This window comes from Meles meles, chromosome 2, assembly GCF_922984935.1.
Source record: "Meles meles chromosome 2, mMelMel3.1 paternal haplotype, whole genome shotgun sequence".
NCBI classification, from domain to species: Eukaryota; Metazoa; Chordata; class Mammalia; order Carnivora; family Mustelidae; genus Meles; species Meles meles.
In genome coordinates, this window is record NC_060067.1 from 37,427,258 (window position 1) to 37,452,500 (window position 25,243).

General features: G+C 44.6%; 1 protein-coding gene across 5 annotated transcripts in view; it reads right to left on the reverse strand.

The window, feature by feature from the left end:
• Window positions 1-25,243, reverse strand: part of TBC1D1 (TBC1 domain family member 1) — a 231,156-nt gene that overhangs the window by 153,541 nt on the left and 52,372 nt on the right. The window contains exon 1 of one of the 5 annotated variants that reach the window (XM_045993585.1): window positions 16-261. The exons of the other annotated variants lie outside the window; for them this stretch is intronic. Coding sequence (XP_045849541.1) covers window positions 16-45 — 30 coding nt within the window. The 5' untranslated portion in view covers window positions 46-261. Of the gene's footprint in view, window positions 1-15; window positions 262-25,243 lie in introns of those variants that run through there. 5 annotated transcript variants of the gene reach the window in all.

Below are 25,243 nucleotides of genomic sequence, written 5' to 3' on the forward strand. Positions count from 1 at the left end.
CCCGACGCCGCCTACCTTGGCCACCCAGCTGAACAATGGTGACATCGCGGGCCGGGCGGCGGCTCCTCGCTGGTCGCTCCCGCTCACTCCCGCCGCCGGCCGGGGAGGCGGCGGGTCGCCGGGGGCGGGCTCGGGGCGCGGCGGGGCGCCGGCATGGCTCCCCCGGCGGCGGCGGCGGCAGTGGCGGCGGCGGGCTCCTCCCCGCTCGTCACGGCCGGGAGAGGTCGCGCCCGCGGGGCGGCCCGGCCAGCCGAGAAAGGGAAGTGGGTGGGGAGAGCGCGGGGAAGGGGAGGGGAGGGAAGGGGAGGGGAGGGAGCGCCGCCGACCCCGCCCACCCCCACGCCGGGCTCTGGGCGGGAAGTTGGGACTCGCGGGGGTCGCCCTCCTCCGGGGTGCCCCGGGCTGCGCAGCTCCCGGAGGAGGAGTCCGACAACTTTCCGAAAACTAGGAACTCCTGTCTCAGAAGGCCCCGAGTCGAGCTAACACAAAGCCCGCCCAACTCACCCGGGTTACCCCCACCCCCACAGCCTTTCTCTCTAAACGCTGAGATTGCTGGTAACAAAAGGACTAGTGTTTCCCCAGCCCCTAATACCTTTATATAATCAAAGGTGGTTTTCTTGGAGTCAGAAAACTAAGCTCTTGGGGGGGTGGGGGGAGTAGATCCCGCTCCTTCAGCCCGCAGCTTTCAGCCACGTGAGAGATTCTGATTTCGAGAGTTTTCTTCTCTCCCAAGGCAAGATGATAAGACGGTGTAGTCAGCTTATAGCTACAAAGGTTAAGGTAGGTTTCTAACTCAAGGCACCCTGGAGTTCCACGTTGGGAAAAAAAAAAATGTCCAAAGGTCTAACAGCTAATGTGTAAATACATTGCGTGACGTCTAGCCACTCACTGCGTTCATCATGCCCAACAGCAACCCAGGCGCAAGAATTGTGCTTCCTTTTGTTACGTTGTGCTTCATTTTCAGGTAGGCCAACAGAACGTTTTAATGATCTCCAAATGTCTGGCATCTGAGTTAGGTGGGTATTATCATCTATTGCCGCAGAACAAATTACCCCAAAACAGAAGCTTAAAACACAAGTGTCTGTGGGTCAGAGATCCAGAAGCCTCTTGGCTGGCTGCTCTGGCCCAACCTGTCCCTTGAGGTTGGGTTCAAGCTGTTAGCTGGGGCTGCAGCCATCTCCATCTTCCAAGCTCACTCACACGGTTAGTTCCTTGCAGACTGTTGGACTGAGGACTTTGGTTTCTGTGGCATCACGTGGTCCTCTCTGCAGGGCTGCTCATAAAATGGCAGCTCGCATGCCCCAGCACAAATGATCCAAGAAAGAGCGTGTGTCCACAAAAGACATCAATCATTTCATAAACTCATCTCAGAAGTGACAGCCCCAAACTTCTGCTGTATTCTATTCATTAAAAGACGAGGAAGGAAGTCCAGTCCATGCACAAGGCAAGGGGGATTACACACAGGCATGACTGCCAAGAGGAGAGGATGGTGGGAGCGAGGGAGATGTCATCCTGTTTCTCCTTGCAGGTAGGGTGTATGGGGAAAGCCAAGAGTTCCAACAGCATTCTAACAGAGCCTATCTAGGTAATTGAAAAAGGCCTTAGGACCATCTTAACGAGCTTCTTCGTTAAGAAGAAGCTTCTTCTTTTAAGCAGTGATTGATTGATTTCTTCGAAAGAAATTGAGACCGGGGCACCTGGCTGGTTCAGTGGGTAGAGCTTGCGACTCTTGATCTTGGGGTTGTGAGCTCGAGCTCCACATTATGGGTTGAGTGTATGTATGTAAAAAAAAAAAAAAAAACTTAAAAAAAAATTTAAAGCTAAAAAGGGGGGAGAGCATTTGCAGCCATTTAACCAGACCCTTCCCTGTTAGCAAATCACTTCCCCACCCCCACACTCCCAGCAAGTAGAAGAGATAGAGATTAACTCCCTTACACTGGGAGCCCTTCTGTCCTCTGCAACCTTGCTACTCAACCAGTGCCTGGTCACCCTCTGGCAATTTGTTAGAAATGCAGAATCTCGGGGCGCCTGGGTGGCTCAGTGGGTTAAAGCCTCTGCCTTTCACTCAGGTCATGATTCCAGGGTCCTGGGATGGAGCCCCGCATCGGGCTCTCTGCTTGGCAGGGAGCCTGTTTCCTCCTCTCTCTCTCTCTCTTTGCCTGCCTCTCTCCCTACTTGTGATCTCTATCTGTCAAATAAATAAATAAAATCTTTAAAAAAAAAAAAAAAGAAATGCAGAATCTCAGGCCCTTCCCTAACCCAGACCTACAGAGTCAGAACTTTCATTATACCGTGATTCTGGATGGCTAGTGTGTACATTTGCGTCTGAGATGCACTAGTATATGAGAGTCATTGACGTGGGGTTTAAAATGAGCTTCTGGCCAACAGACCCTTGAGAGAACAGCTGAAACTGTCCTATGTCCCAGGGATGATGAGCACTAGCTCAGCTAGAGGGAGACCTGGAGGGTTCCTAGGCAACAACATAATTTGATGGCAGTGGATAGAGAGCTGAGGACAAGTGGGACAAGCTGGGTCCAGGACAAACACCACCATACTCCATACTCCATCACTCCCAATTCCCAGACTGAGCTCTACGAAAATGCCCAGAATTTAGAAGCAACTCTGGGATGAGAATGAAGGGAACCCAAAATTGATGAAAGAAACCTAAATTACTCCCAACCGAGGTAAGTTTTCTGCCGGTTGGGCAAACACTTTTTGAGCACGTGCGCACACACAAAGAATTAAAGTTGGGTCAAATTCTGGATCTAACCGTTAAAATGGGAGAGTGTGCTGGAAGATGAGATAGGGATATCGTCTTCATTGTTTTACCCTGGATGCAATTCTCCATATATACGCATCGGGACGGAGGCTCATTGGAACCTGGTTTGAACTTATATACCCTTTAGACACACAGAGGTCTCCCTCTGCCCCAGAGCTCTCTGCCTGATCCAGGACTGGGCAGAAAGCACTCATTTCATAGGAACACAAGGGTCTTTCGACTGAACACACTTGACAGGCAGTAACAGGCAGGGCTCCAACACCAAATAGTTTAAAAAATATAGAAGGGTCTTATTTTAATTCACTGTCAACATGTACCTTGCAAGTCACAATGTAGGAAGCAATTCTGTTGTAATTTGGAATTTTATTAAAAGGAAACTTAACATCAGACAGTCTACTGACTCCACATTCAAATAATACAATTTTCATTGAAATACCACACCCCCTCCCGTCTGAAAAAAAGTATCCTTCCTTCAAGAAACTGTCTATTCCTCCAGGGAAGGATTATACATGGGCCAGGGATTGGTTATTTTTAACAGCTCCCTAGTGCTTCTCTCTCAGTTGGAACTGAGAACCCCTACAGACAGAACAGTCAATGCTCCAAGGTGCTGATGGTTCCCAGCCCTGATCGTCTATCAGAGTTACCAGGGGTGCCAAGGGGTAGGTGGGGGTGGAGGGCAGATAAATTGGCGCTCTGGGGGCAGAGTCGAATTCTCAGGGACCTCAAAGGGCAGGCAGGTCAATAAATGCATGAAGAGAGCCAGCTGTGAGACAATAAGGACTGAAGGAGCTGGGGCATCTTCAAGAAGGGCACCCAATTATCACAACTCCACCCAACCAAGCACAACGCATCAGCCAAATGTACTTGGCCAGAGGTCAATACTGGTGTTGACCTCTCATTTTACTTAAAGCTTGGAAGAATGGATGTATGTGGGTTCCTACCCTAACAGGTGAGTGGCTATCAGCCAGGATTGAGAACTACCTCCAAAGTGCTAGATACCTTATTTAAAAAAAAAAAAAAGTATGAAGGGTATCTGAATGGTTCAGTCAGAAGAGCATGCGACTCTTGATCTCAGGGTCATGAGTTCAAGTCCCACATTGGGTATAGAGATTACATGAATGGATGAGTGAATGAATGAATAAAAAGAAAAAATAAGATATGGTTGCTCTGTGAAGGTCGATGGGCTATCCAAGTAGGATCGCAGAGATCTAAACAGGATCTATAGAAAATCCAAGACTGCTGTCTTGTCACTTTAAAAGGATGATTTAATCTGTTTTCCTGAGACACTAGGGAGGACTTGAAGAGAGATGGGGGAACCCAGGACCTGAAAGAGTTGCCCCCCTCCTAAGTCTGACCGTAATCACCCCCACCCCTGCAAGAAGCCCCCAACCCTGCTGCCCAACTCTCCTGTCATATTCCTCCTTTGAGAAGGAGCAAGAAGCAAGGACAGCGAAATCTGAGGATTCCGGAGGAGCTGTACCTGCTTGGCTGCGCTCCACCAGCTCCGATGTGGAGGCAAAGAAGGGGAAGCATGCAAAAGCACGACCTCACTCGCCAGCCTGGTCCTCTCCCCCACAAGACCTGGCTAAAAACAGGGCCATTGTAACACAAGGAAACAACGTGGCTTCAAGTTAATCAGAACCACAGGGTAGCCATGATCCTGACACCAATGACAAGATGGGTTTTTTTCCCCCCCCACACCAAGCAATCTCTGACACCAGCTGGGTCCGACAAGTCACCTCATTTGGGACACTACTGACCTGGAGATAGTGTCAGACCCCACAGGTAACGAGCTCGCTCCCACAAGACCGTGGCCCCCACACACTCCTCCCATGGCAATCACAAGGCCAAGTTGCCTATTAGGCTTCTGACCCACCAGCCACAGGTTCTCCTCACCCCGTCTTTGGGTTCCATTAATACGCCAGAGTGGCTCACAGAACTCAGAGTAACATTTCACTTCCTAGATGACTGGTGTAGTAGAAAGGACTATAACTCAGGAAGAGCCAGATGAGAGAGATGCAGAGGGCGAGGTGTGGAGAAAGTGCAGGCAACGTGCACACTCTCTCTGAGCGCCACGTTCTGGCACCTCCCAAGGGCTCACCAACCCGGACGCTCTCCAAACCCCACCATGTGGGTTTACAATGGAGGCATCATTACCTCAACGTATTCAATGAAATCCTTGGCCCCTAGGGATTGAACTCAAACTTCAGTGCCTCTCTCCACCCAACCCCCCACCCCCAACCCCGGAGGTTGGGGTAGGACTGAAGGTTTCCTATCCTCTGATCCCGCGGTTAGTTCCCTGGCAACCAATCTCCTTTCTTAGGTGACCGAGGGCCTTTCCAAAAGTCACTTCATTAACATGACAAAAGACACCTTTCTGCCCCTCTTCACAGGAAATTCCAAGGGGTTTAGGAGCTCTGTGCCAGGAAAGGGGACAAAGATCAAATATCTCTCTCTTATAAATCCCAATATCACAGCAACTAATCAGGGATTTATTCAGCTCGAGGACATTCATCACCTATTGTATAAAGCAACACGTGCCTTGGCAAGGAACAGAAATGTGATTAAGACCTGAATCTTGACCTCAAGGGGGGCAGAAGGGTAGCCAGTAGGACTGGGAAGGAAAAGAGTGAGCAATGCCATGAGAAAGGACCAGGTGAAGCTCCAGGGAGTTCCCAGGAAAAAAAAAACGAAAGTTAACTTATGCTGCAAAGGAGGAATCAGCTTCTGGCTGGAAGGTCAAGAACTTTTCTCTTTTTCCTTTTTTCTTTTTTAAGGAATCTCTACACCCACTAAGGGGTTCGAACTCACAACCGGGAGACCAAGAATCACATGCATGCCCTAGGGACTGAGCCAGCCATGTGCCCCAAGACTTTCAAACTTTTACAGATGGTGATAAGACTTTCCAGGAGGAAGGATCAGCTGAACAAAGGGAATAAAAAAATGAGTGCTTGTCTCCGGAAACCAAGTCTCACTGAGACAGTACAGAAATCAGAGCTCACATTGCAGAAAGAGAGTTTTAGTAAATTTTAGTCTGGAGGTGTGCAGTTATCCCTTTCTGGCATAAAACCTTGTTTCCAGAAAAAATATTTGCTGAGGATACTATCAAGTCCAAAAAAAAAGTCATGCAACAAAAATCCCTCTGTATGAACTGAAAACATATGCCATGAAAAAACTTGCACATGAACGTTCATAGTAGTATTATTCATAACAGCTATAAAGTAGAAACAAGCCAAGTGTCCATCCACTGATGAATGGATAAACAAAATGTAATATACCACACAACAGAGCATTATTTTGTCATAAAAAGTAATGAAGTACCAATCCATGCTACAATGTAAATGGACCTTGCAAACAATATGCTAAGTGAAAGAAGCCAGACACAACAGATTATATATTGTATGATTCCACTTATATATCCAGAATAGGCAAATCCATAGAGACAGAAAGTAGATTCCTGGTTTCCAGGAACTGGAAGGAGGGAAAAATGGAGAGTGACTGCTAATGAGTATAGGGTTTCTGTTCTGGGGTGATGAAGATATTTTGGAATTTTTAGTATATTCACTATACCAAATATACTAAAAATACACTAAAAACTGAAATCCCATGGTATGTGAATTATGAATCAATTTTTAAAATATCTCTAGGTGATGATGTTTTAATGATTTTATGTAAGTTAATGCCATGAGGCTTTTTAATAATGGGACCCACACTTTAGAGGGCTAGTAGTAGGAATTTTTTTTTAATTTATTTATTTACTTGACAGAGATCATAAGTAGGCAGAGAGGCAGGCAGAGAAAGGTGGTGGGGGGGCGCGAAGCAGGCTCTCTGCTGAGCAGAGAGCCGGATGTGGAGCTCAATCCCAGGACGCTGATATCAAGACCTGAGCCAAAGGCAGAGGCTCTAACACCCTGAGCCACCCAGGCGCCCCAGGAATTTTTTTATTAAAGTAATCTCTACACCCAACTGTTAGGAGTGAGTTGGACAGTTAGGGAGTCAGGGCCAGGGTCCCCAACAAGAAAATCTAAAGTCAGGACAGCTACAATAAAACAGCACTGACATCCTGCTTTGCAGCTTAGACAGGATTAGCATTCTGCTTTGCAGCCTTTGCAGAAATGACTTCTACAAAAGTCCTAAAATAAGACAATAACCACAAAGCATTTGTCAATATCACAGGCAAGGGGCAGTTAAGACGTAAGCCCCCAGACGTCAGCCAAAAAAGAGACCGTCAGTATGTAGACCTTAACCTAATAGGTAGACAGGTTACCAAAGCCCTGACTGGCACGACCCAGCACACCCTGATTGCTTAATGTAGTTCTGCAAAAGAGCTCATAAAAATCCCTACGCTTGGAAACTCCAAGGGCAACCCCCTAGGGCCCACCTCCCTCTCCGGGAGCTTTATACTATCTCTCAATAAACTCTGCTTTTCTGCCCACCACTCTTTCTCTGTCTACCTTTTCATTCTTCCAAACAGCGTGACCAGGAAGAGAATTCCTGCAACACAACGTGGGGCTTGAACTTACAACCCCAGGATCAAGAGTTGCATGCTCTACAGAATGAGTTTTAGGATTGAGTGAGATGCATGTGAAGCATCTCAGCCTGAATCCCTGCATATAGTAGGTGCCTAGGAAATGGCAGCTGTAATGGCAGAAGTAGGAGGAGGAGTATTAGCAGTGATTGCTGTTGGCTAGTGATGGGTATTTATGGTGATTAATTTTATGTGTCCTCCTGAATGGGCTAAGGGATACTCAGTTGGTTGGTAAATATTTCTGGGTATATCTGTGAAGGTGTCTCCAGAAGAGATTAACAGTTCAATCAGTAGACTGCCTAAAGAAGATAGCCCTCCCCACTGTTGGGTTGGTATGATCCAATAGTTGAGGGCCTCCATAGAACAAAAGGGCAGAGGAAGGACAAATTCGTGCTCTCTGCTCAAGCTGAGACATTCATCTTCTCCTGCCGATGGGCTCATCAGTGCTCCTGGTTCTTGGGCCTTCAGACCAGGACTTACATATCAGCTCCCAAATTCACAGGCCTTCAGACCTGTACTATTACACCACCAGCTTTCCTGGTCCTCCAGCCTACAGGCGGCAATCATGGGACTTTTCAGCCTCCATAACCATATGACCCAATTCCTATAATAAATCTCCTCTTACCTCTATCTATATTGGTTCTGTTTCTCTGGAGAACTCGGACTAATACAGCATATGTTATAAATGCAAAAATAAAAGAGAGATGATGGGCTAGAGGTCTCAAGTTCATGACGACAAGTTTACAGACAGGACAGTTGAGATCAAAGAGGAGACTGTGTGTCAGCCAAAACTAATTCCAGGACGGGTGGGCCTCCATGCCTCTCAATATTTTCCTCTCCCTTTTTATGAGTTGCTAAGTCTAGCAGCATGACTGTGTTCCATTTGTTCCTTTAACTCTTTAAAGCACACCACAAATTGTCCAAGTCTCTCTGGTAAATTCCCATCATTCTAACCAGGGAGAGACTGGAAATGCACAAACATTCCTGCCCCTCATTTTCAGAAGCCTCAGAAATTCCTCCCTCAGCAATGAATCCTGTGAATTCCCACTACTTCTCCCCTGTTCCTCTTCCCACACATCCCAGCCCTCCTCACCTGGGTACCTCTGTCACTTTCTCTCAAGCACATACAAGCAGTTACATTTTAAATCATGATAAATTCAAAATGGAGTCTTTGGGTGGCAAGACCAAGTACTTGAAGGTCCCCTTCAGAACACACAGTGCTTCATAAATTGGTGAGTGAGGGAAAGAACGTTCTGGGAGGGAAATAAAAGCATAAATTTGGTGACGACTTATTTGGATGTAGACAATAAATTCAGGTTATTAACTAAAGAACATTCTACTTTGATGCCTCCATATCAACGTTTAAATTAAGGCCTCTAATTTTGTTTTGATTTCGGGCATCAGGCTATCATTTCTTGTTAACCAGCACAACAGCAAACAGATTTAGTAAGACATTTTTAATGGCTCCGGACACCTTTGTACGTTTACCAAAAAGCCTTGCAAAATTAAAAGCTGGCTGCAGCCCAACTAGAAATACTAAGACTCTGCAGTGTAAAAAGTGAGTCATTCAATTGTTAATTCGAGAGGGGACCAGCCAGTGACTAACCCCCTTACAAATACAGTTCACTCCAACTGCAGGATGCCTTTTTTTTCCTCCACGCTCAGCAGTCTTTTTAAAACAGAAATTTAGGGGCACCTGGGTGGCTCAGTCAGTTAAGCATCCAACTGTGGGTCTCAGGACAGGTTTTGATCTCAAGGTCATGAGTTCAAGCCCTGCACTGGGCATGGACCTACTTAAAATTAGGAAGAAGGGAGGGAGGAGAGGAAGGAAGGAAAGAAAGAAAAAGAAATGTACTTTATGACAGATTTATCTCTTCATTAAGAAAAACAATGAATTCATTAAAATGCTTATGACATTTCTAAACAAGATAAATTCATATATTTACTATTTTAAATCTGTTCCTGTCTCATTATTTTGGCCTAATATGTATGGTAATTACGTTCACTTTTTAGCTCGTAAAACATTCCAAAAATAGAAACAATGTTTTTCTATTTTTAGTCTATAAAGTTTAAGCAAATAAACTCTTCCCAAAAACTGTACACACATGTTTCAAAATCATGGAAAAACCCAGCAGCAATGAGCTCACAAAAGAAAATACTGAAAATTTAGTCATAAGATTTTTGACATCCTCATCCTGGGTTATAACTAAACATAGATGCTCAGCTTTAAGCTCTTTAAGCTATTTTACAATAAAAATTATAAATTTTTATTATAATTTATAATGGAAACATTAAAAACACCACTTTGCATAGCACTGACCTTACTAAAGCAATAATCTTTTTTCTAAACTGAAAGTTAGGGTTTCTCCTAAAAAATAAGACTGAAAAATATTAATCCTATCTCCTGATAAAAATCTATTAGTGAATAAAAACTGGACCCTAATTCCCCTTTCTCCCTTCTTTCATAGTAAATTACAATTCTCTTAAACAAACAAAAAAAAAGGTGGCTTAGCTTCTCTTTGATTAGAGTGATTTCCCATTTCTTTTTTTTTTTAATAAAGGTGGAGATTGATTTTTTTTTTTAAGATTTTATTTATTTGACAGACAGAAATTACAAGTAGGGCGCCTGGGTGGCTCAGTGGATTAAGCCGCTGCCTTCGGCTCAGGTCATGATCTCAGGGTCCTGGGATCGAGCCCCGCATCGGGCTCTCTGCTCCGCAGGGAGCCTGCTTCCTCCTCTCTCTGTCTGCCTCTCTGCCTACTTGTAATCTCTCTCTCTGTCAAATAAATAAATAAAATCTTTAAAAAAAAAAAAAAAAGAAAAGAAATTACAAGTAGACAGAGAGGCAGGCAGAGAGAGAGGGGGAGGCAGGCTCCCCGCCGAGCAGAGAGCCCAATGGGGGGCTCGATCCCAGGACCCCGGGATCATGACCTGAGCCGAAGGCAGAGGCTTAACCCACTGAGCCACCCAGGCGCCCCTGATTTCCCATTTCTAAAAGAATTTCTGTTTGTTCACTATCATCTAGTTCTTTAAAATCATCAAGTTTCAATCCAGCAATCATACTCCTTGGTATTTACCCACAAGAGTTGAAAAGTTACGTCTCACAAAAACCTGCACACAGAAGTTCGGAGCAACTTTATTTAATTACCAAAGCCTGGAAGCAACCAAGCTGTCCTTCAGTAGGGAACGCGTAAGTAAACTGTGGTGCATCCAGATAATAGAATATCATTCAGCGCTAGAAAGAAATGAACTGTTAAGCCACAGAAAGACATGAGGAACCGTTAACTGTATATTACTCAATGAAAGAAGCCAATCTGAAAATGCTACATACTGCATGATTCTGTCTCTAAGACACTCTGGAAAAGGTGAAACTATGGAGATAGTCAAAGATCAGTGGTTGCAAGGGGATTGGGGATGGGAAGCGAGGGATGAATAGGGAGAGCAAAGAGGATTTAGTTTTTTTAGGATTTTTATTTATTTGACAGAGAGACACAGCGAGAGAGGGAACACAAGCACAGAGAGTGGGAGAAGGAGAAGCTGGCTTCCTGCTGAACAGGGAGCCTGACTTGGGGCTCAATCCCAGGACCTCAGGATCATGACCTGAGCTGAAGGCAGACGCTTAACAACTGAGCCACCCAGGTGCCCCGAGCACAGAGGATTTTTAGGACAGTGAAAATTACCTTGCACGCTTTTATAATGATGGATAATGTCATTATACATTTGTCCAAACTCAAAGAAGATCCAACACCAAGAGTGAGTCCTAATATAAACTATGGACTTTGGATGATTACGTCGTATCGATGTAGGTTCACCAGCTGTAATAAATGTGTCAACTCAGATGGGGGGGGGGAATGCTGATAATCAGAAAGGCTAGTTATCCGCGGACTCTGGGTGTCTATACTTTCTGCACACTTTCTGCTGTGAACCTAAAACTGTTCTAAACAAATGAAGGCTTAAAAAAATCATCGAGTTTTAAACACAATGGAAACTCTTCTTATGAATGTTCTCGCTCTTTTCAAAGCCTAAATTTGCTACGTGTCAGTATTTTTGGATCACAATATTTTTGGAACCACGCAGCAAGCCCCTAAAAAGCAGAACAGTGACTCTACCATGTTGGTACCCAGGCTTTGTACACAGCCACGCACTTTTGCATGGTCAGGCAAACAATTCACATCTGCTTCCTCGCTCTAGCTTGCGAATTTTCCAAAATGTCCACCGAGCCGTGTACACTTGCATTTCCCCAAAAGGACAGTGCCTGGTTACGCTCAGTGGATTTTCAGGTGCACAGAGCAAGCACACGTTCTGGGAGTCAAGACACTGGAGCCACATTCCTGGGTATGTGTCCCTCCGGGAACTTTAAGATAGACGGTTCCTCTGGGTCCGCAGCTCAGCAAAGTAATGCACAGGTTATAAAACCAAACCATCATCTGCCTCCTAGTCTCTGCACACAGCTAGAAGAGGTATGTAACTGAAAACCATCTCTGCTGACTTTGACAAGAGATATAAGGGATGAGAAGGTGTAAGCAGGAAACGGCTTCTGGATTCCCTTTGTACTCGAATGTCCTTTGATGTCTCAAATGCTTACAGCTAGGGAGGTCTGAGACAGTGCTCTCCTCCCCTGGAATTGTTCAGACATGACAGAGGCTGTGCTCTGGGTGAAGTGAAGATAAACCAGCTTTCAGAGGAGATCGGAAGTCATCTAAAGTGGTCTGATTGATTTGCACACAGTCCTTTGGAATCTTCCTCTCTGTGGAGGCAGCGTGGGGGGGAAGTGGTTGGGGGGAGTGCCCGTGTCTAACCTACACACCACTGGCTGTGTGATCTCCGGCAGCGCGTGCTACATTTCCCATTTCCATCTCGCACATTTCAGAGGTTAGACTCGAGATCTCCAAGATTCCTCCCAAGCTTCCTTCAGGAATGCTATGAAATATGTGCTCAGTTAAATGCCCATGATGGGTTTATGCCTGGCAGCCTTGGCTCAGGGTCCAGACACAACTAAACACACCTGCTCACCAGTTGCCAAGTCCTTATGTCACAAGGATGCCAAAGCCCCTGGAACTTTTCAAGAGATCTAGAGATGGTTCCTTACCGCAGGGGAGAAGTTTGCAAGAATGAATGCCTATGACTCCAATGGAAGGGGTCACCTGCCTCTGGTCTAAGGTAGCCCTTCTCCAAGATCAAGGATCAGGAAGGGAGGAAATAATATCTACTGAACATTTACTGCATGCCAGGCACTTTCATACATCATCTCGTTAATCCTTACAACAGCCCCAAAGTCTTGTGGGCTCAACTCCTGCCCTACAAAGCTGCAGGGTCAGGACCTCTGTCTCAGTGGGTCTAGTGCTACTCCTCCCCCAGTGGGTCTGGAGGGCAGAGAATCAAGACAAAGAAGACTTGTTCTCAAGCTTTAGAATCGAATGGGAGCTTTGCCTTGTAGTTTGGATTTTTTTTTATTTTTTTGAATGGAAACGTTTATCCTCTGCCTAGCTCACCACTGTGTTTTGCAAGCACATGATTTGTTTGGTTTCACAGGTTCACAGCTTAGGAGTTTGTCTCCATGTGTCTCAGGATGAATTACTAGTCTCAACCACATCTGATTGAGATATTTAAAGATTTTATTTATTTATTTGACAGACAGAGATCACAAGTAGGCAGAGAGGCAGGCAGAGAGAGAGGGGAAAGCAGCCTCCCGGCTGAGCAGAGAGTCTGATGCGGGGCTCGGTCCCAGGACCCCGAGATCATGACCTGAAGGCAGCTGAAGGCAGAGGTTTAACCAACTGAGCCACTCAGGCGCCCCTGATTGAGATATTTAGATGAGACTTTGGACTTCAGACTTTTGAGTTGATGTTGGAACCAGTGAAGACACTGGGGGTTTGGGAATGGAATGAATGTGTTTCGCATGTGAGAAAGACATGAATTTGGGGGCCCAGGGACAAAAGGCTATAGACTTCATGTCCATATCCTCCCAAGATTCATGTTGAAACCGAATCCTCCATGTGATAATATTTGGAGAGGGGCCTTTCGGAAGGGATTAGGTCATGAGGGTGGAGCCCTCCTAAATGGGATTAGCATTCTTACAAAAGAGACCCCACAGAGCTCCTTGCCCCTTCCCTATGTGAGGACACACAGAGAAAAGGGCCGTCTACGAACCAGGAAGTGGTCCTCATCAGACACTGACCCTGCCCGCACCTTGATCTTGAACAGTTCCTCCAGAACTGTGAGAAATGAATTTCTGCTGTTTATAAGCCACTCGGTCTGTGGTGTTTTTGTTACAGTAACCTGAAGGAACTTAAGGCAAATAAAAATAATGGTAATGGAACGTAATGTGTGTTGAGAGCATGCTATCTACAAGCCACCACTAAAACCAGCGAACCTTCAGAAAGTGCTCATTACAGACCAGGCATTGTTGTGAGCATTTATAATCTGTGGGTGGGGTTCAGGGTTACCCTGTTTGGGATGGGGAAACTGCAAGGCAGAACCAGGATTCAAGCCCAAGCTTGTCCACTTAACCCCTTTACAACAGTCCCTAATTGTCTCAAAACCCTGCTGCAAGATACTAGTTATTCTATCTGGAGGACAAAGACACCGAGGATCAGAAAAGTAAACTACCTGGCCCGAGGTCAGGCCTGCGTAGAGCTGAGGCTCTCTCCACAATGGCAGGAAAGCAAATGGTCCCGAGTGCTCTCAACACAGGGCTTTGTGCTCTGAGATTTTAGGGGTCTCTCTGGTCAAGAGAGGTTCTGAAGACACCCACCAGCTTCCAGCCAAGAGCTGGATTTGTGGGGGGAAGAAGTTCTGCCCGTTTTGTGGGGCTGAGGGCTGAGCCAATGCCAGCAAGGCCATGTGGATCTGGGCATGACATGGGAGCAGATGCTAATAATCAAACAAAGGAAAGAGGAAGAAAAGAGAAAGGAAGCATGTTCTCCTTGGGTCCAAGGAAGCGGGGCCCTGCTCGAGGCTACAGCTGGCCAGGGCTAGGAAGAAGGCAATGGGCCTGCAGCAGGCTCTCCTCTGAGGCCACACTGGGGGCTGGCGAGCCCATTCAATCCAAACCCGAGGTGACCAGGGACAAAGCAGGGGCTGGGCTCTTGGGTCAGGGGAGGTGGCCACAGTGATCCTCCCTGTGAAGAGCAGGCTTGGCTGATGGACTAAAGGACCCTGACCTCCCGGTGCCCAGGAAATTAGCTGGATGGGTACATCCCCTGCCAAAGCTTAATGACAACCTGATTCTTGAGGGAGATGAGTCCGGGGATCTAAGACAAGGTTTCCTTGTAAGAAGCCCATCACCTGGTCCTCCTCTCCACCATGACACTGTGGTGCAAGGGCTATGGGCGGGCCATGTCAATGGGGCACACAGCCTCCCTGAGGCAAGACATGTTGCTAAATAGTTTCAATTCATAGTTGATAATATAGTTCCTAGTATCTATGGTTGGTGATTTCAAGTATCCAAGTCCAGCCCACTGTGTGCACTGCAGTGAATGTAAACCACTGAAGCATCCATGAATTCATTGTCACTTAATATAGATCTATTGTACACCAGTGCACACCAGTCCCTGGAGATGCTACAGCAAACAAGCCACCTGTCCCCAGAGGGACGTCTTGGGGTCCAGTGGACCCAAGCAGCAAGTAAACAGGAAACTGCACAGCTGAGTGAGAAGTGTTGCAAGAAGGGAACAAGCAGGTACAAAGAGAAGACCTTGAACCCAACCCTGGGATCCACAAACCCACCTGGAGCGGGTGAGGTTTAAGGATGCACACAAAGGTCAAGTGGAAATTAGCTGCAAAATGGCAAAAGAGGAGTGAGATTATCCCTAAACTACAAAAGAGCAGATTGTGATACTGGACTTTTTATTACATACAACATTCTTGTTTTCTAAGTTTTTTTTAAAAATTATACAATATTTCAAAAAGATCAAATAGAATATTATGATAGACACTCACGTAGCTACTACCCAGTTTTAACACTTTTAAATATTTTGCACATATGTATTCATATGTATATGGTTTTTTTTTTTTTAAAGATTTTATTTATTTATTTGACAGAGAGAGATCACAAGTAGACAGAGAGGCAGGCAGAGAGAGAGAGAGGGAAGCAGGCTCGCTGCTGAGCAGAGAGCCCGATGCGGGACTCGATCCCAGGACCCTGAGATCATGACCTGAGCCGAAGGCAGCGGCTTAACCCACTGAGCCACCCAGGCGCCCTCATATGTATATGTTTAAAGAAGTAAAATGTTGCTTATAGAGTTCCTCCTACATCCCCAGAAGTACCCACCGTCCCGCGCTGGGTCTATCTTTCCCTCTCTGTTTTTATATATTATCCCCATAAGTATGAATGCACAAACAATATGCACTCACATCTTGTGCTTTTCAATTTCATCCTACTTGGTTTCACAAGGTATACTTTATTTTAGGCAATGGCTTTTTTATACTCAACATGGTGTATTTTAGCTGCTGAATAAAATTCAATTGTGACAAACTTCATGACTAGTCCATAATTTAATTATCTCTTCCATTTTTTAGGGAAATACAGAATTTTTCTTTTTTTTAACCATAGCAGCAACACCCTTTTACTGGTCTGTTTGTGCTCATGTCCATGCTATATGCCCAGACATGGAACAGCTATATTACAGACATCCACATCTTCAACCCTACCGCACATGGCTGTATTCTGCTGCAGAATCGCTGTGCCCATTTATGCTCCCACACACATGCATGTGTTCCTGCTTCTTCACATCCTTACCTGTCCTGATGTTATCAAGCTCTTAAATTTCAAAAATCTAATGAACACGGTATTATTTTCTTGCTTTAATCTACTCTTGTCTAGTTGCTGGTGAATTGCCATCTTTTCATAGGTCAAATGGCTATTCAGGTTTCCTCCTCCATAAATTGCCTGCTCACATTATCAGCCCATTTTTTTACAGGTTGCCTTTTTTTTTTTTAAGATTTTATTTATTTATTTATTTGTCAGAGAGAGAGAGAGAGAACGCATAAGCAGGCAGAGTGGCAGGCAGAGGCAAAGAGAAAAGCAGGCTCCCCGTCAAGCAAGGAGCCCAACGTAGGACTCAATCCCAGGACCCTCGAATCATGACCTGAGCTGAAGGCAGCAGCTTAACCGAATGAGCCACCCAGGCATCCCTGGGTTGCCTTTTTTTTAACCGATTCACAAAAATTCATTATATATTTCATTTATTTATTTAAGTAAGCTCTCTGTCCAACAAGGTGCTGGAGCTCACAAGCATGAGATCAAGAGTCACACATGCTGCCTACCAAGCCAGCCAAGTGCCCCTGGTTTATATTTTCTTAATGGTTTCATGTCTCCTGCCCTTGGGGATATGCAAAGAGATACCTGAAATGAAGAGTTCATGTTCATTTAGTGTAGGAGATACCGCTACTAAATGGTTAATTACTGTCCTGGAAATGTTAAAGACCCTCAGAGAAGCTACAAGTCCTGTGGTGACCCCCAGCAGACTAAACCAAAGACCAGCTTACCACTGGACTTAGGGTGATTTGTTAAATATTTTCTTTTTTGCCCAATTTTTTGTTTAATTTGTTTGATTTCAGCTTAGAATTTGACTTTCATTGCTTAAAATAATTCTGAAAAAATTTATAAAAACATAACCGCAAATGTCATAATTATTAACATCTTCATAACTAAATCCCTAGGCTATTAGCCTAGAAAGTTATCATCTAGCTAAACCTCTTTATTTACAGGTGATGAATTTGAAGTTGAACTTGAACTTGAAATTCATCATTGAGAGAGGTTAAGTTATTCATTCATTTATTCATTCAATAGATACGTATTGAGCTTCTGCTCTAACAGACATTTTTAGGTGCTTACTAAGTACCAGACATTAAGCTAAGACTTTCATATAAGTTTAAGCATTAGACACTAAAATAAAATAAAAAATAGAGGCATTTGATGTCTCTAAGAACAGCTTCAAGAGGTAAAATCTGAGAAGTTAAACAGCTTGCCCAAGGCTTTTAAGTAAAGGAAAGCAGGGTTAAGATGCAAAGATCTGACCCCAGCAACAGGATACACCAGTGATGGTTGGCCTGAGTTCAAAACACAGAGATACAAACCTTACAGAACAACAAGGTCCTAGCATTCACACAATATGATGTTCTCCTTCATAGATGAAACCCGGTTCTTCCATTGAAGAGGGCGATGGATGGGCTAAGGAGTTTATGCCCACACCTAGTAGAAACTCATCACGGACCTGTGTAGTCAAGACAAAGAGTACTGATACAGAGAACCCACCAGAGTTGGCAGGCTCTAGTCTGCCCCTAGAGTACTGACTCTAGGGGCAGAGTAAGAACTTGGCCATCATGGTGAACAACAGCCACAGTCCCTGTCCTTCATGGGGCTCATGGTCTAGAGGAGGGGACAGACATTAAGCAAGTAAGGAAACCAGTGGGTCACATAATTACAAAGAACAAAGTAATGTGGGAGAAAAAGACTCGTGGGCAAGAGACTTACTTTAGAAAGTGTAGTCAAAAAGCCCCCAATTAATGCTAAAACTGAGATCTGAATGAGGCAGCCAGGTCACAAGTCAGGAGAAAAGCATGTGCAAAGCCCCTGTGAATGGAAGGGAAAAAAATATCTCTGTGAATGCAAGAGAGAGAGTGAGGTAGAAAGTGGCTCACGATAAAGCTGGAGATGGAAGCAAGGGATAGATTACCCGGGGCCCTGAGGCTGTGTTAAGAACTGAACTTTATCCACGGTGTAATTGGGGCAATATTAGTGGGTTTAAGGAAAGGAATCACGTGGCTCAATCCTCTACTCTGGTCACTCTGGCAACCACATGGAGAATGGAATACTGGGGAGCAGCATGGGAACAAGAGACCAGTCCTCCAGTTTAAGAGGTTACTCTGATGGGGGCACCTGGGTGGCTCAGTTAGTTGTTAAGCGTCTGCCTTCAGCTCAGGTCATGTTCCCAGGGTCCTGGGATCGAGCCCCGCATTGGGCTGCTGCTCCGCGGGAAGCCTGCTTCTCCCTCTCCCACTCTCTCTGTTGTGTTCTCTCTCTTGTTATGTCTCTCTCTGTCAAATAAATAAATAAAATACTAAAAAAAGAAAAAAAAGAGGTTACTGTGATGGCTTAGCTTAGTCTGGGGCTCACAGTGAAAATTAGGTAGAAGCTGACGGATTAAAGATATATTTTGGTTATTTTATATTTGGTTATTTTAAACATAACCAACAGGGCTTGCAATAGAATGGAAGGTAGGTATAAGAGAGACAGAAGAATCAAGAATGACCTCTGGGTTTTAAAAAAAAAATTAAAAAATATATGAATAAAGAACTGTCTAGAATTATTGCTCAAATGTTTCATGATTTGTCTTGAATTTTGAGTTTTGAATTTTGAAACTTAGCAAGCCCTCTCCAGTGGGAAGTCTGAGGGGGATAGAAGGTCACATGATCATGACTCTTGTCTAAGGAACCTTAAGGCAGCCTGGGACTGAGACTTTGTATCTTTTCTGGAGGTCCCTCAGCGCATCCTTTGACTGGGAAGGAATCCGGAATCCTTGACCTCTGGCTGCCTCAAATGGTTCTTAAAAAGGCGTATCCAGTTGGTTTTTTATGGAATAAGACATTCAGAGACATGACTGCTACCCTCTTTCGGTAGCAGCAGCAAACGACTAACACGTATGATAAATACCAACTCTTGATCTAGAAAACTCACTAAATCCTGGAATTCAGCCACCGCAGAGCAACTCCTAGATTGACACGAGACATCTGTGGCTCCATCAAAGCTTTGTACAGAATCTAAGTCATGGACATAAGCTGCTTGAAGCCGTAAGATGTCAGTTCTGCAAGTGCTTACAGCTTACAGCTGTAAGATGTTAGTTCTAAGCTGCAAAATGAGAGTTCATGAATATTATTTAAGAATTCAGACATTTTTTAAGGGAGGGGCGGCAGAGGGAGAAAGAAGCCTACAGAGGCTTCATGCTCAGCGTGGAGCCCACTGCAAGGATCCATCTCACGACCCTGAGCTCATGACCCCAGCTGAAATCAAGAGTCGGATGCTTAACAGACTGAGCCACCAACCATTCAGACGTTTTAAGATAATCAGTGTTAGTTCAAGATGCAAATGTGTTTCCTATTTTTTCCAGCATATTCCGTGTAATTCTCAGTCTTCTCTGGGTTATCGCCTTTTGCTTCTAGGACCTCCTCAAGGCTTTCATCTGGTTCCTGCTGGACTGGGGAGAAGACGTGGGAAGCTCTTGACCTGACCCTGGCCTCTGCTCCTTTATCCTGTGCTATTTCCTGTCTCCTGTTTTCTCTGCGGGAGCCAATCTTGTTCGCATATTTCAAAAAGTGGGAGCCATCGCAGAGAGGGAGTGTGGAACCCCAGGACAGCGGGGGTAGGGTAAGAAGGAACACAACCCACTTTATATGTAAATAGAACATTAACTATCATAGAAATCGTTGTGGTAATCACAAACTTAACATTCTGGAGTGTGATTTTTCAGGCATTTTGAAACACTCGAAAACCACTTAGCTCAAGCACAGAACAACCCAGAAAGAAAGGGCAGCTGCCTCCATAGCATTTCCTAACTTGTAACGTACTTTTGCAGACATGATTTCACTTCCTATTAACCTTTGGTAAATTCAAGTCCTCCACTGTGACCAAAGCAGCTCCCCAAATTTACCCCAAAGCAACTGCAAGATGAAAAACAGACCTCACCCCAACTTATCTCTTTTACCAGCTCTGTTCCTTTGGTAGGAGAAATATGGCCCCGTGGTAAGTAGAATGCAAGGATCTGTCTGGGCTCTGCAGTCCTATCCTGGGCAATGGGAGTACCAATGACCTTGGCCGCGGGCACAGGATACAAGGGTGTTGTATCCTGCAGACATCTGTCAACCCTACTCCAACCTAGCCCATCACCTTGACGCACAGCAGTAAAGGGCCACTTCTGCTTCTATGTGGAAGGCAGTTTTGCTGAGTGTCCTTTCAGTTCAAAGGTAAATACGCTTGCTCTTCAATTCATCCCAGAACGCTCTCTCTTTTTTTTAAGATGTTATTTACCTGGGCGCCTGGGTGGCTCAGTGGGTTAAGCCGCTGCCTTTGGCTCAGGTCATGATCTCAGGGTCCTGGGATCGAGTCCCGCATCGGGCTCTCTGCTCGGCAGGGAGCCTGCTTCCCTCTCTCTCTCTCTGCCTGCCTCTCTGCTTACTTGTGATCTCTCTCTCTCTCTCTCGCTGTCAAATAAATAAATAAAATCTTAAAAAAAAAAAAAAAAAAAAAAAAAAAAAAAGATGTTATTTACCTGACACAGAGAGAGACTGAGCACAAGCAAGGGGAACAGTAGGCAAAAGGAGACGGGGCGCCTGGGTGGCTCAGTGGGTTAAGCCGCTGCCTTCGGCTCAGGTCATGATCTCAGGGTCCTGGGATCGAGCCCCGCATCGGGCTCTCTGCTCAGCAGGGAGCCTGCTTCCCTCTCTCTCTCTTTCTGCCTGCCTCTCTATTTAAAAAAAAAAAAAAAAAAAAAAAAAAAGGAGAGGGAGGAGCAGGCTCTCTGTTGAGCAGCTGTGCTTGATCATGGACCCCGGGATCATGACCCGAGTCAAAGGCAGATGCTTAACAGACTGAACCACCCAGGTGCCCCCATTCCAGGACTCTTTAACCCAAGTGTGCGTCTGCATCTGAGTTTGTACGCAGAAGAAAAAAAAATCTGTTTATTTGCAAAAGGCCCACCTTAAATACAAGCAGGCACTCATGGGTATTATCAGAGCTCCTACTCCTAGCCTGAGACAGCTAGCTTGTAAGTGACAGAGCTAGGATTTGGATCTGGTATATCGTATGATTAATTTAACTGCTATACGGAGCTGGGAACTGAGTACCATTAGCGGTCAGGCAGACCACGTAAATGCGTGAAATGCTGGGTGGAAGGCACTAGAGAGTAGGAAGAGTAGTCAAATAGATTCTGTATGCCAATCTGCAGGCACTCAACGAATTGCTTTCCTTCCTCAAACGAAAATCTGTAGACACCAGTCGACAATGTAGTTAGTGTAAAATACCACTGACTGCCATTTTTGAAAGCATTTTGACACATTTGTCTTTAATAAATCGTCTTAAACTGGTACTCTGAATCTGGGCAGAAATAAAGTAAAAGATGTAGTTTAAGTGTCCTAAAGAAGGGATAAACAAAGACTAGTGGGGTGTACAGGTGTGAAAGCAAATCCAATCCAGGAAAGCCTTCTGGAGGAGGTGGCATTTATGCTGAGAGAGATGGAAAGCTTCTTACAGGTTATGAAAGAGAAAAAGCTCTCTAGACTAAAGAAATAGGAATGAGCAAAAAAGAGGGAAGTTTGGTTATTTAAGGAGAATAAACAGGGCACCTGGCAGGCTCAGTCAGTTTAGTTTGTGACTCTTGATTTCGGTATTATAGGGTCAAGCCTCATGTTGGGTGTAAAGATTACTTAAAAATAACATCTTTAAAAAATAAATAAAATCTTAAAAAAAAAGAAGAAGAAGAAACACTCTCATTTTGTTGGAGAATAGGGTACAAAATTGTGGAATTACAGAGAAAAGTATGAAAAGTCATCATGGTCAAGGCCCTGACTGTCAAGCTAAGGAGTTTGGCATTTACGGGTTGGGCTTGGAAGGTAGACAGGTCAAACAATGGGTTTTCTTGGAGATAAATCTGCAATGTTGATCTTACAGACTTTTTTTTCTTAAGTAAGCTCTATGCCTAACATGGGACTTGAACTCATGACCCCAAGATCAAGAATCACATGCTGTACTGACTAAGCCAGCCAGACGCCCCATGATCTTATAGACTCTTTCTTTCCTTCTTTTTTCCTTCCTTTCTTCCTTCCTTCCTTTTTGCCTTCCTTCCTTCTTTCCAAGATTTTATTCATTTATTTGACTGAGAGAGACAGCAAGAGAAAGAAGGAGCACAAGCAGGGGGAGTGGGAGAGGGAGAAGCAGGTTTCCCACCAAGTAACAAGCCTGATGTGGGGCCCGATCCCAGGACCCTGGGATAATGACCTGAGCCGAACACTTAACAACTGAGCCACCCAGGTGCCCCTTATAGACTCACTCTTTCTTAAGCATACATTTTTCCTAGACAACTTCAATCTGAAAAATATGTCACTATTCTTAACATATGTTTTTAAAAGTAAACTTGGTCACCATGAATGTATATGAGAAAAGGGGCACAAAACTAGCAAATCCAGCAAATGTGGCCATCTGTTTCCATAGCTCTGAGTATAGATCAGCAAAAATAGCATTTTTTTAAAACCACAAAACTACAGCTGAAATCATTTCCAGTGTAGGATTCCACAAGTGACTACTTATCATTTATTTGTCTGGAATCTTCAATAAAACATATCATCCCCAGGACATCGTGAAAAACCATCATCTGTTGATTACAAATGCAAGACATGAAAAAGGAGGGGAGGGAGGGAGGAAGGGAAGGAGAAAGGGTATGTAGCTTGTCGGAAATGTAAATCAAATGTCAGAAGTGACCTTTTTAAAAGTAATGACGAAGGAAAAGAAAAATATCAAACAATCTGTTCTGAACTTTTACGAAAAAGCAGTAAAGGGTATAAAAAAAATTGAAATTTGGAGTCAGAGAGGCTATATGGGAATCTCAACTCTCTCCTTTGACTCTATATTCCTGGGATGAGTTAAATTTCCTCATCTCTAAAAGGATAATATTATTTATTCCTGTAATGGTGATAAAATGGTGAGGGATAAAAGCATGGTGTCGTGTATCACGTATATTCGTGTCTTTTCTTCCTGTGAGAAGGAAGGGATGTGCCTGCCCTCTTGAGCTAGTGGCCATGGATATTTCACAAACCCGTCTGCGGCTTATGTTCTCCCAACAGATGAAGGGAGTCTAGATGTGGACCCGGTCAGCGGGAGGCTTCATGCAAGGGCGGGGCGGGGGGAGGCAGATAACCCCAGAGACCAGATAAAAATCATGATTTCCATTGTGGCACAAATCAGGTGACTGATCAGGGGAGGGGGGTTATTAATTCACTCCCCTTTCCTGTAGATTCATATTAAAATCAGTGGACACACTTGAATGTATCATATGAGGTCTAGCAAGGAAGATACAGAAAGGAGTTCCAGGGAAATGCTATTTGGAGATTTTAAATGTATTAAAGCAAAGCACAATGAGGATAATCCACTGGAAATTCTTTCTTTTGTCCGCTAATATTTACCAACGTGCCCATCTGGAGCCAGATACTGTAGACTGTGGGGACAGGTCCGTTAACACAATAACACAAATCCCTGCCCTCACGAAACTTACATCCTAGTGGAGAGACTATGTTAGAAGTTTGGTAGAGGCAGACTGTCTAGACTGCGATCTATATATATAAATGGAAAAATGGAAAGTGTACACTTGGAGGTGAAGTATGGTTAACAGTGGTTATTCCTGGAGCACAGGCCGCTCGTGACAAATAAAGGGCAGAGATTTTTGTAGAAAAGGGTCGACTGGAAACCGCACAAGGAAGGCATGAGAATAGCATGATCATGAGAGGAAAAGAGAGACATGAACGTGTTTAGGTATCTCTAAGTATGTCTGTATTACGTTAGGAAAGAAATTGGGAGAGGCATGTTTCAGAAACATGATGGAGAGATTCCTTTCTTACCTGTTACAGTGTCTCTCTTTTTTTTAAATGACTTTCATTTGTTTATTTGAGAGAGAGAGTGAGAGCACAAGGTGGCGGGCCAGACGCAGTGGGAGAAGCAGACTCCCTGCTAAGCAGGGAGCCTGATGTGGGGCTCGATTCCAGGATCATGACCCGAGCCGAAGACAGACACTTAACCTACTGAGCCACCCAGGTGTCCCTACTTGCTATAGTCTCTTAAATTTATCAGATTATAAGTATCATTTAACTGGCAGGGATGAAAGAGTTCTCGATGTATTGATACATCTGCAAATGTATCAATAGATACAGAGCTTTGTAACCTGTGAGCATGTGTATGTCACATAGTTTTTTCTTTTTTTTTTTCTTTTTTTTTTTTAATGGCATCCAGTGTTAGACAGCTGAGTGAGTGAGCACATACAAGTCTCATGTGTTCTCTCCGTTCCTCACCATCCACCTGCAGCTTCTCCGGGTAATGACGTGCATCTCTAAGCAGTCTTCCAATGCATCCTCTTCTCTCCAGTCCACCTGCCACTGTCCCGGGTCAACCTCATCATCTCTCCCCTGGACGACTGCATACATCTCCTTACTGATCCCGGCCCCTCCTCCACAGGGCTAGATTTATTTCTCAAACCACAGTTATGAATCTATCACTACCTTGATTCTCTCATAACAACCAGTCCAGTCTTGGCCTGGCTCCCCAGATTCTTCCACATCTGGCCTTGCCTATCTGTGGTAGATAATGATTCCTGCCTAAGAACGATTCCCCGACTCCTCTTTCCTAACAGAACCCTAATTTTAGGTAATTAATGAACAGAGACCCTTGATCTCAGACTTTAGTCCTAAGGATGCTTATGAGTTGGCATATAATATGCAATCTTTTATTTTAATTTTTTTTTCTAGAGGGATGAATGGTATAAACTAGCCATGTTTATACTATCCCTCTTCCCGAGAGATGAATCTACAAATCAACATGTGACCCAGCCTGGCTAACAGAGATAATAGAAGCAAGCTTCCTCCTTCCTGCTTGGAACTCACTTGCTCCAGGAGCTACAGCAGCCATCTTGGAACCATGAGGTCACAACCTAAAAGGTCAAAATCAACATGCTACAGATGATAGAGGATCATGAGATGGCAGCCTGGATTACTGGTGATATCACGTCTTACTTCCAAATGCTTATTAAGTGAGACATCAAAATATCTTTAGTGTCTAAATGGGACTTATTTTATGTATCTATGAATCATCTGAAAATCTCATTAAAATGAAAATTCTGATTCAGTAGGTGTGAGGTGGGGCCCAAGAATCTATGTGGATAAGAGGCTTCCAGGTGGT